Raw genomic sequence first — 17,026 nt, forward strand, 5'->3', positions numbered from 1 at the left:
GTAAACCTGTTAGGAGGTTGTAATTACTCCTCATTTGGAGTGAGGAGCTGCTCAGAGGGTGGTCGGTCCGGCACACCCACAACCTGACACAGCTGAGTAGGACGGGGCGAGAGGTGAGAGGTGAGAGGTGAGAGTTGAGAGGAGCGGCTAAATAGCGGAGGGTAAACGTACTGTATCTGAACCAAACTTAAGCAACTATTCCGGGAAATTACCCATTTTTTAAACTTTATTTTTGTCATCTCGATCTGCAGAGTTCACCCACCTTTATTTAACACTACATCCCTAGAGGGATCCCTAGCTTTAGATGGGATGTAATTGAACTACAGTAAGGCTAAATACTAAACTTCAAAAAGCATCCAATGTGTGTCCGGCTGCTATAGGGAAAAGCAATCAAGACAGAACATGAATTGCAGAGCGACACCACACAGCACCAACGGGTCAGGTTTAACTGCTGAACTCATCTCCAGCGCACCCCCAATCAAACTAAAGCTTCCCCCATTCACTGTGTACTGCCATCTGTCAATCTCCCCCAATCTCCTCTGTCCATTAGCCCACTTCTCCTCACTTCATTATTTGTTCGGATCTAAACACTGCCCATTTACCTTGTCAGAGAAAAAGGCCCCGGCCAGTGATGTATGTGACCACATGCTGGATTTCTGGGGAGGTCAATAAAAGCGACCCCCGCTGGGCGCTGAGTCCCAAGCCCCTGGAGGTCCCTGGGGGCCTGTCAAAAAGGTAATGGATGATGTTTTCACTGCAGGGTGAGGGACCCAGAGAAAGAGCGAAGACCATGCCCTGACACAATGGGGCGCCAGCATTGGATAAATGAACTCAGATGCCCCACAGGTCTCCTAAAAATACCATGTTTGGCTGCCCCTTCTTTCTGCTCCTCCCTTCTTTGTATGTGTCTCAAATGGTACCCTATTCCCTACATAGTGCACTACTTTTGGCCAAAGCCCTATGGGCTTGTAGTGCACTATGTAGGGAATTGGATTGCCACTGACTCCAATAATCGTCTTCTCATTACTTCCGAATATTTCCCTGGAACTCAAATAACTCAAATGGGCATCGAGAACAGAGGAACTAAAAGAAAGGTTTAAAAACAGTGGCAAGAAGAACTTCAGATATTGCTACCCCAACAAAGGGGCGCATTCAGCTAAAAAGGGAGGGACATATTTTTAGTCTGAGAGGCCGAGACGCGATTATACACCATGTGTAATGTTCTTTATTCTTTAATTGGGTGGCGCCAACGATTCTGAGTGCTTGCTTGGATAGAATTAAGGAATAATCAGGAACCGTAAGCCCCGGGACTAAATTGAATTTACAAATATGAATATGGATAGATTGATTCGTCACACGTACATGAGTGGCGCTAGTCGTGGTGGTTTGGGGGTGGGGGGGAGGACAGTAAATACACAGTGTGTATAGGGGCAAGCTTGGGAAGTCCAGGGATTTTTTGGGTGGGCAGGAGAGACCAGTCAGGCCATAGTAAATTTGTAATTTGTATCATTTCATGTCCCAGATCTAATGACATCAGGGCAAGACCGCATTATAAATGTGCCTTTGGGTAGACGGGGGGAGGGGGAACGTGGAGGAGGATGTGGTTGGCTGGCTACCGTTGGCATGGGACAGGGATTCCCTGCCAGGGTATAGGCTGCTGTGTGGCACACTACAGTTTGCCATGGGTGATTGGCACGTCAACATCCAAGGTGGCTCTGGCAACAAACAACCAATGACAAATGGGTTCAAATGACCTGTCGAACTTTGACCTTTGATGATCCCGGGACGAGAGGGGATGAGGTCATTTCAGGGGCTTCCTGTGAAACGCTAGCCAGACTATTTTTTTCTGCTTAGGAGGCCATTCTTTTTTTTCAGAGGACAGGAAAGCAGGAGAAAATGTTTCTGCATTGCATGGGTTATGTGCACTCTAAGGTTCAGGAATTAGGCCATCTCCAACCTACTTGTCTAACTGAGCAGTTTGCCAGTTCAGAAGTTCTCTTCGCCTCTGTGTGACCAAAGCATTCCGTAAACTCACAGATTTGGGTGTTTTTTAAATTACAGGTAACTTGTCATTTATTCAAACCCAATTTCAATAAACAAAGTTACAGTACGCTTAGCGACCCAGTACAACTTCTTTCCCACCTGTTTCTGCTCAGGTTTGGGTAGAATGTGCTTGCAGGGTTGAAGCACACGTTGTCATTACAGCACATCTGTGAGCAAGAGGGTGGCAAATTAGCCTCTAATTGCATTAACAGGGATTATGCCTTCCAGTTGGTTTTTGCTTTTTACGTGAAACACTTTGTAAAAAGAGAAGCGAAAACATGTGAAGAAAACAGCACGTTCTGCTGTGGTTTCTCTTTTACAAGCTGTGGCTCCCCTCTCACTCGTAGGCTTAAATATTCTGTGCACAACTAAGAGAAGAAAAAAAGAGAAAATGGAAAAAAACGAATTATTAATAAAAAATGAGGGAGGGAGGGTGCTTGCTAAGCCCTCCCTCACTCCTCACTCCGCCTCCTACACCCCTCACCATGGTAACGACCCGCCAATTGAAGTAGAACCTCCCACAATGTAGTGGGCATGGCAACAATCTGAACGCCTGGGTTTCGTCCCATTACCCTATCACATAATTACCTTTTCTTTGGGGAGCTGGGGGGATGAAAAGAGGAAGAAAAGGCCTGTGGTTCCCTGCTGGAGGGGCAAGAGTGCGCCCCCATTTCTCACCAGGATTCCTGGTACACACATACGCACACACACATCCGCCGCCAGCTTGCTAGACCACATGCATGAACCTTTACCAAGTCCTTGAGAATCGATACGGTGGAAATGGAAGATACTGTGCTCATAGTTCTAAATACCACTTAACTGGCAATACACACAAACACACACACACACACAAACACCAACATTTTACTCTTCAGAGAAATTGGGAATGTCTATGGTCAACTCTCTCTCCCTCCCTCTCTTCCTCCCTCTCTCTACCTGGGTTATCTCTCCTCCCTCTCTCCAACATCCCATCTGCTGCAGGCTGCAGCCACCCCCAGGTTCAGTGGTAGGTCCTGGCAGCCACCTTGACCCCCATCGAGACATCCCGATTTAGCCTCTCCTTGTATGGAGCCCAGACAGAAAAAGGGGGGGAAATGCCTGCATAGCAAAGTCCTCTCAGTGTTTCTCTCTCAGTGCCTGCTGGCCAATTGACTAGCTTGCTAGCTTTGGCCAAAGCTGTAAATAAGATATGTCTGTGTCTGTCAGATATGTCTCCCTTTAACAGTCTGTATCCGTGAGACTATGGACACAGAAAATATGGCCTCTCTTTTTACTGCTACTTCCTTCCAGCTCTATTGGATGGTGTGAATGTTAACCAAAGTCTTTTCTCACAACTCACTGCACTCGGAGCGACTGACAGGAGAGTTAGGGTGAAGTTATCTACAAAATAATTATCCATATAGCTTTGACATGACTAGTCAAAAAAAAACACACGCGTATACACACCCGCATGCATGGTTCAGTTTGACAACTTCGGTGGAGTCATTTCAAAAGTCATTTCAACAGCCAAATCCTCCTAAATCTGCTAGGCAGCAGGGGGAAAGTCCCCTCCCTCATCGCTACATTTCAGACTTGTCACAACAACCCTAAACACCCATAAAGTGTAACTGAGGCTAAAGGGCATGACATGGAGCTCAAAATGGCCGCCGGTATTGAGGTATCACTGCTTGGCTTCTAAGAAGTGTAATGGTGATCCACCACTCTACTCACTGTCAAGTGCTGGAAGAGCCACGCCCTCATGATGTTGGTGGCCACTTTAGGGAAGATTCCTCGCTTCTTGTTGTGACGATCCCTCTTTTCCTTGTCAGGGTCATCATCGTCCCCAGTGCTGGGAGAGGCCACCCCGTTGTCCATGCAGTCACCTGTCCAAACAAAGGCAACAGTTAGTGTGGGTGGGTGGTTCCACGGGGAACTAATGAGTGGGGTTTAGGACATTTCGGCTCCAACCTGGCAACCGATTATCTCCTCTTGGACAAACAGACAATAGCTGCTCGTTTAACTTCAGAATTTTTTTTTTTTTACTCTATTTCCCCGGGTTGTGGGGGGAATAAGGACAGACCATTCTGCTACAACCTGGCAACCGACTATCTTCTCTTGGACAACAGTCAACAACTGCACATTTTGCTTCAGGAATTCTAACCTTTGAACATAGCTTCTCTGGGTTGTTGAAGTAATCATTTGACATTTTACATGATTAGCCAGCGATCGTGCTTTCCTGGCCTTGTTTAGCTGAATGTGTTTAGTTGGTGAATTAAAACAGAAACGTTTTCAACCAAAAGGAGAGAATTCTGCTACAGCATCTTGGCCAAAAGACAGCAACTGATCATTTTTTCTCTTTTACACAGTTTTATCACTGCTCTGATTATATTTATCAAACTGCAGGATGCTGTAATAGAGTTACTGCTACACAGTCTTTCAGAATGCGAGGAGATAGCTCTAAAGCTGAAATACAGATGGATCTGGTGAAAAATCAATTTCTCTCTACATTTCAAACGATTGACTCATCAACATCTTCATCCAAGAAACCTTCACATATTCATCAGAAGAGAGCATCTGAACGAATAGGTTGAGTGTTCAATGTTCCATACAAAACACTCCATGTACCGTACACGTGATGCACCAAACCTCCCCAGAACATATATGTATACTGTATATATATTTTTGAAAAGATTTATGAATATACATACATCTCAGAAAGCTTTTAAGCCAGGGGTTGAACTCTCTGACTGTACTGTGGATTTGATATGACCCACCCAGAGCACCATCTGCCCTCCCCCAAAATCCATACAGTACATCTCCAAGATATCACAGAACTAGTGTGCGTCCCAAATGGCACCCTATTCCCTACATGGTGCACTACTTTTGACCAGGGTACTGCACTATGTAAGGAAGAGGATGCCATTTGGGACGCAGACGTAGTCCAAAACCAGCCAATGATTTAATACCCAGTTTATTCCTCTCACTGTTTTTTCCGCTAAAGTTCGTCTCTTATGTTTACTTAGCTCCCATCTGGCCTGAGAGAGCTACACTGCTGGCCATGGGTTCGTAATCCAAGATGTCTCATTGGAAGTGAATGCTCCTTCGATCTAGCCTGGTCTCAGATCGGTCTCTGCTGCCTTGCCAACTCATATGGTCATTGTCTGGGGCACAGCGGGGGCTTTGCTAAAGAGGAACTGGATGAAATGCTGGATTGAAGGTAGCCTGACCATAGATCTCTCTGTACTGTCTTGACAACTCTATCATAGGAGTTGGCAAGACAGCACAACATATCTAGGACCAGGCTTCCTTTGATCCAACATTAAGTCCATTTCATCTTTACCAAAGCCCCCACTAACTTCTAACCTCTCCTCCACCAAATACAATTACAAATCATGCCGTACGCAGTGTTTTCGTCAAGTGCCATGTAATGAGGTTCATTTTATTTAATTTCCCCCCTTTTAACAACAACAGGCAAGGTTAGAGACAGTCAGTTAAAGCAGAGCAGGCATATGGCAGCAACTACCGACCACATTAGTATAATACCAGCAGTGACTTCACTAGCTGGGAGGTTGACTTCGCTTAGGCTTCTCCTGCCATTACCTCTGCCGCCAAAACAGAGGTGAGATTCTACTGGGAACGACAAGAGTCTGAGAAGGTGGAAATAATCATAAAAATGATGCTGAAGTCCATAAACAAGTTCTCGGCCTCATTAGGGGGACGACGGCGGGCTCCCTCAGGCTGATTTACACTCCGCAATGCGCCGTGTCACGGCAGCATTCTCTAGCCCAACACTACGAGGAGAGATACGTCGCCGCCGTGGTGACTTTGGACCCAACCTGCTAATGGTTTGTGACAGCTCCAAGTTTCACAGCGACAACCTGTGTACCGGGTGGAGACGGGGACAGGGACAGGGGGACATGCTCTTCAGCGACTAGAGCTGCACATGTCAAATCCTCCTCTACATCCAGCTATGCACGACTGTGAAGGGGGGTTGTGTTAAAAGACGAAGGAAGGAGTAAAGCGATGCAGTGACTCTGGGAGGTCCGGAGAAAGTGGTGGTTGCACGGGAAGTCGCTGCTACTCTCGGCTTTCCTGTCTGGCTTCCAGTGAAAGAGTGAGGCCATACAAAGGAATTTGTTTCCCCGAAAAAAAACTCTGAACATGAAGTTAGCTCAGCTGTGGTTATGCAGCATTGACCATGCCCACGCCAAACCAAAGGATTCATTGCTCATCCTCACTCTCTTTCACTCTCTCTCCCTCTTCTTTCTTTTATTTCCTTTGCCCTCATTCCATTCTCACCCTTTTTTTCTTCTACTAACGTTCAATATCGCTGCTTGCTCCTTTTTCTTCCAGCATCAAGATTCAGAGGCACAAAAATCCACTTGCACTTTTTACGCAAACATTATAAGTCAAGCTGTCAAAGCTCGGCGCTCGCAGCAGCTGCTGGCCTGCTCAATTGCTGAGCTTTTCAGAAGTGTTTGCACAAAATGTTATTGGCCATGGTCTGGTGCAAGGGGCCTGGGAGGAGAGAGGACCTTTTATTTTGCACCAGGCTTCCACCATTGGTCCTTTCTTACAAGACGCACTTCCCTATAGGAACAAGGCAGCCATGTGACCATTGTCGGCCAATCCAAGGGTCTGTGAAGAATGGCCTCGACGCTGAGGTCAGGCTTGTGATAAGTTCAAGCAACCATGGACAACAAAACACGGACAATGCACAAAGAAAAGATTTAGATGAATTGACTACTTGTCTTGGATGGACTTTCTCTATCGGCTACCAGCAAGTTCAAATGAACAGAAGCTAAATGTTTTTCCAAACTGTAGACATCACCATAGCGATGAACTAAGTCGTTGAAACTGTTTGCCTTCTTTGGGACATTATTTACCCGATTTCCCTTTGTTTTCTTTCTTCCTCCTCTTTTTCCGGGCACTGACACCTCCCCTCCCTACAGGTGAGAGATAGTTTTTCTTTCAGTTAAAGTGGGAGCTAACAAATCTCTCCTCAGGTATGTATCAGGTTTTTCCTGAAAAGTCGGAAAACCATGACTATCCAATGGTAGCTTCTCTGGTCCTCTAGGCCTATCGACGTGATGCAAGGAACCAGTGTTAAGGTATCACTGGACTACATACCCCAATATGGATCAACCAAGAATCCACTTTCCAACAGAAGCTCAACCAATACATTTCTGTGAAATACTTCCATTGAAGGAGCCACAATTCCCCAACCATCCAAATGGGGAATAAAAAGGGCATTAGGAGTGTTTGTGTTCTGGGCCTTGTGTTCTGGCTGTGTGACTGTATTTGTGTTTGGGAGTTAAAACACACAGATATTCCCGAAGCAGTCCACCCGTGGCGGTGCTAAACTGAAAATGTATTCTGGAGATAACAAAACCCCTGAACGCTTGTTGCACTTGGCACACAAACAGCACTTTGCAAATGGCCCTGGTAATAGCTGATACACATCTGACTGAAACTATTTGGAGAGTGTGGCGGAAGTCCACAAACCCAGAGCCCTGCTTATAAAGACGGCCAATAACAGAGGAGAGAGCATCCCTTTTAGTCTTCTTCTCTGCCTCAACCATTAGGAGCTATCCTAGCATTTAATGTGTGTGTGTGTATGTGTGTGTGTGTGTGTGTGTGTGTGTGTGTGTGTGTGTGTGTGTGTGTGTGTGTGTGTGTGTGTGTGTGTGTGTGTGTGTGTGTGTGTGTGTGTGTGTGTGTGTGTGTGTGTGTTGCTCTCTGTTATTACTCTTTCCCCATGTCCAAATAAAAGAGGCGCAGAGGCTGGTATATAAATCGTCGCTCGGTCGACTAGAACATAATGCGCCCTTTCTTCCAGATCCAGTCGCAGGCTGAGCTCCGCATTCACATTTTTCTGTCAACCCTCATCATTCACTCGTTCTTTCTCTCTGCTGTCTGTCTTTCTATTCCACGTCACATCCAATCCACACTCGACAACACGTGACACTCACTCATTGGCTTGACATGGGATCAGTCCCAACACTGTCTCACTAATCTGAAAGTACTTGATAGGCGAAAGCGATAATGGTGGACACCTTTCTAGTATTTCCACCTGTAAGTGAATCTGATCTGTCCCAAAACTCTAAAATAGCTTCCTCGTTCCTCCCACTGATATGAAAGTATACTTTAAAGACAAAAGCAATAATGATGGACACCTATCCAGTTATCTTACCTATCAGTGAGTCCTTACCTTCTTCACTGTTGTTGTCCCCACTGTGTGACGTGTGTCCCCCACTGGAGGGCCCGGGTGTCCCCGCCGAGCGAACTGACGCCGTGTCATCGTGGTCTCTGCTCCACGAGATCTGATTGGATGACATGACACTGACAATCAGCCAAGAAACTACAGTATGAATACGATTTACCACAGAGAACGTGTCAACGGTCTATTCGTCATATAGAAACCAAGGGCTTTAAGTGAAGTTATCCATAGAGAATAATCCACAGGCGACTGATTAAAAGAGATGTGGATGGAGACCCAAGGTATGTCGGCACGAAAGCCGCATTCTTAGTTTCCTTAAAATATCATATCCATATCATACGCAGTACATATCATGTGGGGGGAAAAGGAGAAATAGCCTGTAGACATTTCAAACACACAGCCCTGTACACACTGGCTAGCTACTCCCCTCAGTTGGCGGTGCATCGTGGCTAACTCATTGCTAACTCCAGGTCAGAATGCAAAACCTATAATTCATAATTGTTTTTGACCAGCAAATGAATAATAATAAGTCCTCTTTGGGAAGGAAAAAAATGAAAAATATATATCATGTATTACGCTGCATACCAGGAGAATGCTGTCAGGCTGTGGTAATCTGGAACATATGCTCAGAACACAAATGGTTAAAGCAGCAATGGCCAACTCCAACAAGAGGAGTTCTGATCGAAACGAGCAAGAGGGATGGAAGAGGGGGAGTGAGTATAGGGCTGAAGAGATTTGTTCAATCAGAATGGAACCGCTCCCGAGAGACCAAGGGTGGCAAGTACCGAGACACACACACACACACACACACACACACACACACACACACACACACACACACACACACACACACACACACACACACACACACACATGCACTTGAACATGTACACAAACACACACACACATGCATATACACTCACACACCACCACCACCTCCCAATATCCACCCATAACCAGTAGGTACTCCCTAAGCAGCCCCACTTGAGAAGAGAAATTAAGTGTGGAATTAAGTGTGAAAATGGTACACTATTGGGCTAGAGGTGTGGGGACAAAGTGCCTGCAAGGTCGGGTGGGTGTCGGGCGTGCGGGTGCTGTACCATTCATGGACTTATGGGTGGGAGAGTGAAGGCTGGTGGGACAGGTTATTGGGTCGACCACATCCAGGGGCCACACTTTAGTGTGCTGCTTCATAATATATTCCATTTAGCAGACGCTTCAATCCATAGCGACTTACATTTTAGTATATGTAACCCCAGCGGGAATCGAGCCTACGACAGGCGTTGCTAGCGCCACGCTCTTACCAACTGAGCCACACAATTTGTTCAATCAAAAGCATAAATGACGAGCGCTTATAAGACTCAGGGGACCTGCGCTCATCATTGATCATGTTGATTGATCGATAATAATAATAAAAAACACTCTGGCAGGTGACAGCGCAATCAAAGATGACCATCAAAGTGCAAATCAGCAGATGTGATCGAAGTACTACTGGAGGGAAGTCTCACTACCTGATGGAGGTGAGAGGACTGAAGGGGATACATATTAATTTGTGGATATATAGTAGTGTGATTCATACTAGAATACAGCATAGACTTGGATAGAGGGTTATTTTATAATACAGAGCTTGGAACCCTGTAGTAAAGTGAATGGGACACTCAGAACATCTTAACAACAGACTAATATAGGCTTGGGAGGGTGTTTGAAACTAAACACTGAGACATTTGAGTTGTGCGCATTTGACACTCCACTAAACTGCCTGGATTTGTGCTCGTTGCTTTGGTAAATAAAGGGTTAAATGGTTAACAAGTCGCTGTGTGGCTGACATGGCACTCGGAGGAATGGATTCCATATTCCTAAAACCTTGCTCAAGGGGTGGGTGCGACGTGACTTCAAAACTTGCTTGGTTGCATTCACACGAAGAAAAGAGCAGATTTGACTCCACACCTCTCGTCCCATTTTTGATCAATGATATCTTTTTCGAGCACATGCAGCACAATGAACATAATTAACACACAAAAACACCATAAAATAGCATAATAACAATTACTATGTTTACCATAGTCCCTCAAAGCATTTATTCAAGAAGTAATATAATAAAAGCCAAGCAATTGTTTACCGGGATCCTTACTTCAAACAAGTTTTTTCCAAATGTCCGAAAAAAAACGATTTATTATGCTTTGAAATGAAATGGAACAGAAACTTTGTTCTCATTGTCATTTTGTCAAATGTTAGGCCTACATTTAATATTTGATTTATTTTAAAGTCATTTATCAATCTATATCACCAAGAGGAGGCCAACAATTTCCTAAATTATATTTTTTCCATAGGCCTCTATTTTGATAAAACGATCTAGACAGCATAAAATGCGTGCGAAGTGTTCTCGGTATAGGCCTACAATTCAAATGCACTTAATAGACGACAATTGTATTAATACGCACGTAATAGGCAAGAGCTTACCTGATCAAGAGGCCCAGACGATCTTGTAAAATCTTCACTGTCAGATTTATTTCCAACGTCCCTGTCGTCTATGACCAAATCAATGGGCATTTTTCCTTTCAAGCAGCTGATGTATCGATGACAGAAATTATCGCATAGCTCGTGTACCTGCAAACACAGAGGACAACCAAACATGTATCAAAACTGAGTGAACACTATACCCTACGGGAAAGCCCTAAAAAAAATTATGTAGATGGTGGTAATCAGTGGTATTATAAGGAATAGCCAGCCTATCCCTCGCCTTGTGACAGGCCTAAATTACTATTCAAGCAAATTGGCTTCAAAAATAGCAGAACTATATTACATTACAGACATTTTACATTACTTGTAGAAAAACGAATGATTACTTTATTTTTCTTACATTTTTTATATAATTGAGCGAGAACTGTAGGCTACTTTAGCAACTTTATCTCCTCCCTAATATAGGCTCAACATGAGCAATATGGCAATTACTTTATAAAAGCCCTCGACTAATATTCTGCAAGCGCATCCATCAATGACAACATTATCAACTCCATAACATAAAAATGTTATTTGGGCAACCAAATATACTACCACCACTATTACACCTCTACTACGGAGTTATAGCCAAATGCTATGCATCATCGCAATCGACGGTGATAAAATATCCGATCTTTACAGCAGCAGGCCTATCAGTCACATGAGATGGTTATGAGTAAATATACCTTCTCCAGCTCGAGCAGATGAAACCGTAATACTTGAATTGCTTGTATCATCTAGGAGGAAAAAGTTGGCATTAAAACATTTTTATTCACATTTTGGATCATTACATTATTATTATAATTATGGGTGCGTGTGCGTGCATGTGTGCGTGCATGCGTGGGTGTGTGTTTGCACGCGTACGGCCATTAAAAACGTGTAGGCAATGGATCAGGAACAACAGGATTAAAATAATTAGCATTAAAGCAAACCAACTTTATGACAAGAAAACCTTTTGACAGATTACGATTACACAAACGTGTATCTGTTAGGACACCATTAATAACAAGGACTGTGATAAAGTCAAATTCACACTTAAGTGTAGGCTATTGTAGACAATGAATATTCATATTCATTCATTGGGCTATTGTAGACAATGAATATTCATATTCATTCATTGTCTACAATAGCCGACACTTAAGTGTGAATTTGACTTTATCACAACTGTATTCATAGGCCGATACTGTTCTTGTGAATGGCCTAAGGCAAGTGAGTTCTTACCAAATTATCAATTTCTGGATTTGATGAAAATATAGGCTTCTCTGATCGAATCTGAAACAAAAGTGTTACAAGTTCACTGTTCACTGAGCGTCATACATAATTCATAACCATGGTGTTCACGTGCATGGGACAGCTTGCTGCTTACAAAGTTTTCACAATGCAGAATTACAAAACATGTACCAATGCACAACGGTTATTTACCCTAAAATATACGAATTTGAACGAATTTGAACTTCAACAAAACAAGTAAATAGATATGTCAAACCTGTTTTGAAAATACTGCTATATCCTCATTGAAAGACTCCGAGGAACACACGTCGCCTCCAGCGACCCCAGTTTCTCTCGGCGTGCAAGTTGCTAATTCACATTTTTCAAAAATCAGTGCTAGAAGTGGGAAAAGGGGATGCCTAAAATTGAAGAGAGGGGACATTAACGCTGTACGCCGCCTTGGAAAGTGTGCGTGTCGGTACAGGCCCAAACTAAGAAAGTAGGTTACATCGACTTTCAATCACATTGCCTACTGTTTTCAGTTGCAAACTGAATAGATATTGCACTAATAAAACATTCAGAAATGTAACAGCACAATAATGACATAAAAGTAGGCCTAGTCTTACTGCATGAAATGAGTTGGTCATACAGGCATAACTGGTCGTATGGCAACCTCAGCCCTCGAGTGGCTTATTTAGAACTCGATTCAACATTTTAGAACAACGAAATAACACCATATTCTTCAGTGAGATTATTAACTCAGGCAAAAAAAATACACGATGAAGTTTTCAATAGAGTTTAAGACTATTAAACTTGGCCTGAAAATATGCTTATATTATGGCACACAAATATAAACAACACTGCCTACACATTTGTTGAAGTAGGCAGGGTAGTTTGAGAATGTGTCTGATGTACAATTGTTTAATTCTGAGAGTTGGATTTACAAACATTTTGGGAGTTAGGTTATCTAACTCAACCACTGGCTCCTTGTAAACAATAGAATACATCCATGTCATGAGTTTTGTGAATGCAAAATAACATTATATTTGGACTGAAAGCCAAATGCAAACGAAGCCTATGGATCTTTTTCGAAAACTCAGGGGACAATGTCACAATGTAACATTTCAAAACAGATATACAACGTTTATATAAGCCTATATAGCACCGTGTATAATGACCCGAACACAGAAGAGGTTATAATTCGCGAGAATTTCCCAAAGCCTCCCTCTCTCTTAAACTTTCATCGCTCACATTTGTGGTGCTTGATATCCCCAATGGCTATACACTTTACGTTGGCAGTAAAATAAACGTACCCGTAAATGGCATCTTTGTCTCTTTTTATAGCGTCGTTGACAGAGGAGCCCATACTGGGCGGTATGGCACTGGCGTGTGTTGAGTGCGGGTACTGGTGCGAGTGGAACTGGGGCCCGTGGTTCAGGTGAACCGCCTGCATGGAGCGCGCTGCATGAGGGTCCCCGTACATAGCCGAGGGCAGCCCTACTCCGTCCATTCCATAGTGGGGAAGGTCTTCATACTGTCAAAAGTGAAAGATAGAGAATATTCTAAAAGAATAACCATTGACACCGTTGTGCTACCTCTCCTGCTGTTGAATGAAGGCCTGTGTTGATAATAACTATACTAAATACAATAATGTAATATTAGTGACAATAAAAACGGAATATAAAGACTAATAACAAGAAAAGTATATTAACAACAATAGTAAAATAGCTTAAATTATGTTGTTGGCAGTCTATATTAATAATAGCAAATAAGGCTAGGCCTACTAAATTAGTATAGAAAATAAGTGCTAATGTGTTAGGTATATGGTGCTAATAGTAGCCTATCGTATGTTTAGTGGTACGAAGTATATTAGTGTCAATAAAAGCCTATGTTGATCACCTAATTGAAAATCAATGGAAAATGTTCATTGTTTGTGGATTACGTTGAATCATTAACATTTTAAAACGTTGTGAAAAAGCAGTTCACTTTTATGTGTCTAAAACTTTCAAACGTTTTGGGTATGCTTAATTCTTTCAGGCGATTAGAACTACAGGGTCTTGCTTAGACAAAACAATATCACAAATGTCTACAATTTTCTGTCTGTATTCTTGCTGATATTTCAAAGAAATCAAATATTGTTTTGTTTATCTTGACAAAACTAATAGCTTAAAGAAACAACAAAAAATAACAGACGCATTTTAGATAGGCTAATTGTTCATGCATGGCTACGTGGCCTATCTAAACTATTTCGAGTATATTTTGAGAACGTAATCACATATTTTTTTATTCTAAATGTTGAATTGATTTATTTGTATGTCATATATCAGATAAGAATGTATACATATTATGAAATGTTGAAAAGGACAGATATCAACAAACTAAACCCAAAGCGTACATACTACATACTTCTCATATCTGTACAGACGGAAATTGAATACACACAAAATATTTGTGAAATGTCGTCCATTTTCTTATTACCAAACTCACATCATGTTTTTTGTAAATCGTTTAAGTTGATGTGTAACAACTTGGTTATAGCCTACATTAAACACTGGACCCCCAAAGACTGATGCGGCGTTTATGAAACGCAGAATATCAAAACACATGTCATATAGTGGGGTAAAATTAATTATGTGATGAAGTTTGCAGTCTGCAGTCTGTAGTTCTTTAGACAATATGAAAATGCAATTGTTTATTCTACTCACACACGCTCAAATGCTGAATAGTAGGCTAGCATGTAGCATAAGTATATTTGACAACTTATAGCTCCACCAAACACCCTCTTATTGCATAGCTGTCTGCTTGTTGTGCCATACAAATGAAAAATTGCGCACAGTAATCAACCACGTCTCAATTGTAGCTTTATTGCCATTGCTAAAAGTTCTGTCAATACGCACCCGTTGCGCCATCGGCCTGTCACTCTAGCCGATTCCAATCGGACTCTAAACGTCTTCTATGAGGCCAGGGCTGAGGAAAAACAAAGACCTAACTCCAAATGCAAGATTAGGAATACTGTGGTCGTCTCTCCAGAGAGGATGGTTGCCAGACCGTCAGCATAAATCCAGCTGAAGACAAAAACACCACAATCCAGTATAGCGCTCCTTCGCTTTCTCCTGGAGACCGTTCATAAACAAGCAACACTGGCTACGACTTCACGCTTGAGACTGGTGTAAAATGCCCCTTACGGGGAAAAAAACATTGAGACTCTAGTCTCGCTCAACAAGCAAGCTGTCAATCAATATCGAGGTTGTCAAGTTGCTTAATTAATGATGACTCGTCGCGCTCTTCCCTCACTTTGAATGCTTCAGATATTCATGTAGAGATGTTCAAAAACAGTCCCCATCGTCTCCTCGATCACTTGCAACTCCAGTGAAGGTTTTCTTTGATGCAATACCATCCAAGTGGAGATCTGAAGGAGGAGGGGTGATATTTTCTGACTTAGTTTTTCTTAAAGGAGCCGCCCCCTGTCCGTCCGTATGTTGGTGGATCCCGATGTGCAATGTGAATGCCGTGCTTGGTTCTCCAAATGCGCGCGTGTGTGTGTGCTGTTGTAGGTCGCATAACGCAGAGAGGGTAGCTTTGATCAATTTGTGCAAACCCGGAAGTAGTGGTGGCCATAACTGGTCACGTATTGGAATGGGCCACATCAAGTGGAGAACCCGGTGGGGGCGTTTGAGAACTGTAAAAATAGCAGATATTCAATCGCATATAGAGGTTGCATTATCTGGTGCTCAGCTGGAAGTTTTGTTGTGGAAATGACTAGCATGCCTTAGGTTTATTTAAAGAATACATATAAATATTAACAAAAGATAGGCTATAAATAAGCAAATAACTGACCATGAATAGAAACAGCTGTCCATTTTCCACCCAAATAAAAGTAGTCTAACAATTAAGCTATTCACTTTTTTTTAGGTTCATAATAGCACTCTAAAACATTTATTTTCTTGGAGGTTGTGTGTCAGAATATGACACTCCTTTGCAGAATTGATTGACAGACCTTTTGTCCAATATGACAGTAGAAGTGGGAAGAGAATCGGCGCAATTAAGCGCACATCAAACCACAGGCCTCAGTTCTCTAATATAAACATGGATGGTTTGGTGCATTGGGGACATGGGCAGCATTGTGTAATGAGAGCTTGCAAATAAATGACTAACTGTACTTGTATGTGTCAAAAGACAGTCACTGAACTATAGCCTATCAAGTTCAGTTTACTAGCTATTGGGGATTAAAGCTCCCTTCGCCGACCGTGCATAACATTACGAATTTCTTTAATTATGTTGTAGTTAGTCTACAGTTTAGTCTGTAAACAATTTAACTTTTGAGTCCGTATCCAACAGAGTATTAATGTTATCAGGTCAACTTTAAATGAAGATTGGAGGAGAAGGGATTTAAATATAGCATGAAAGTCGTATAGAGTTTGTCCAAAGTGTTATCCAAAGACGCATAGCCTTGCCAAGCTTCAAACTGAGAGGCTGGTGGTTGTCTTCAAAACACGGTAGCTTTACCCAGAGAGAGTGGCTACCTTGTCCATAGCAATTAATTTGGACTTATTTCCCTCGAGGATATACCTATGAGTAGATGGAATCGTACCAACCTTTTAAATACTTGGAATATGTGAGGTTAAGAACATATCTAAATAATTTCAAATAGTCTATAACCTCTGTGGTAGACTATTACAGCTGCTTTCAGATCAGAACATACATTTGATGAAATGAAGCATGGCTGCAGGACGTGCAGGCAGGCAAAACCGCTTTGAAACCAAACTTTTGAGTACGAGTATGAAGTATGAACTTTTGTTTTATGAAGAAGCTATCCAATGATGTCCTTATAATTACATATGTTTATTAAAGGTACTATTCATGTATTTTTCTGTCAATCTTAGGATAAACTCTATGGAAGGACTTGAAGGAGCCTAAACCGAAAGTGTAAGAAAGGTAATGAACGTTTATTGTAGTTTTGAAATCGTCAATCAATAATAATTATTATTCGGTATGAAATAAATGATTCCATTTGTAACGTGAATTAACGAATATCTGTGTCTATAGGCTACTTTTACAGCCTTTATTACCACTCCT

At 42.4% G+C, this 17,026-nt stretch overlaps 1 protein-coding gene across 2 annotated transcripts in view; it reads right to left on the reverse strand.

Annotated features, from left to right (window-relative positions):
• LOC120027182 (homeobox protein Meis1-like) overlaps positions 1-15,314 on the reverse strand; it is a 34,271-nt gene extending 18,957 nt beyond the window's left edge. Inside the window, exons 1-8 of one of the 2 annotated variants that reach the window (XM_038972068.1) lie at positions 14,848-15,314; positions 13,264-13,484; positions 12,228-12,369; positions 11,963-12,013; positions 11,428-11,478; positions 10,703-10,849; positions 8,234-8,345; positions 3,754-3,905 (exon numbers count right to left, since the gene is read on the reverse strand). In XM_038972068.1, the coding sequence (XP_038827996.1) occupies positions 3,754-3,905; positions 8,234-8,345; positions 10,703-10,849; positions 11,428-11,478; positions 11,963-12,013; positions 12,228-12,369; positions 13,264-13,484; positions 14,848-14,859 (888 nt within the window). In that variant the 5' untranslated portion in view covers positions 14,860-15,314. Of the gene's footprint in view, positions 1-3,753; positions 3,906-8,233; positions 8,346-10,702; positions 10,850-11,427; positions 11,479-11,962; positions 12,014-12,227; positions 12,843-13,263; positions 13,485-14,847 lie in introns of those variants that run through there. The other variant, XM_038972058.1, reaches the window with a different exon arrangement.
• Between the last annotated feature and the right edge of the window lie 1,712 nt (positions 15,315-17,026).

This window comes from Salvelinus namaycush, chromosome 2 (assembly GCF_016432855.1).
Source record: "Salvelinus namaycush isolate Seneca chromosome 2, SaNama_1.0, whole genome shotgun sequence".
In the NCBI taxonomy this organism is placed as follows: Eukaryota; Metazoa; Chordata; class Actinopteri; order Salmoniformes; family Salmonidae; genus Salvelinus; species Salvelinus namaycush.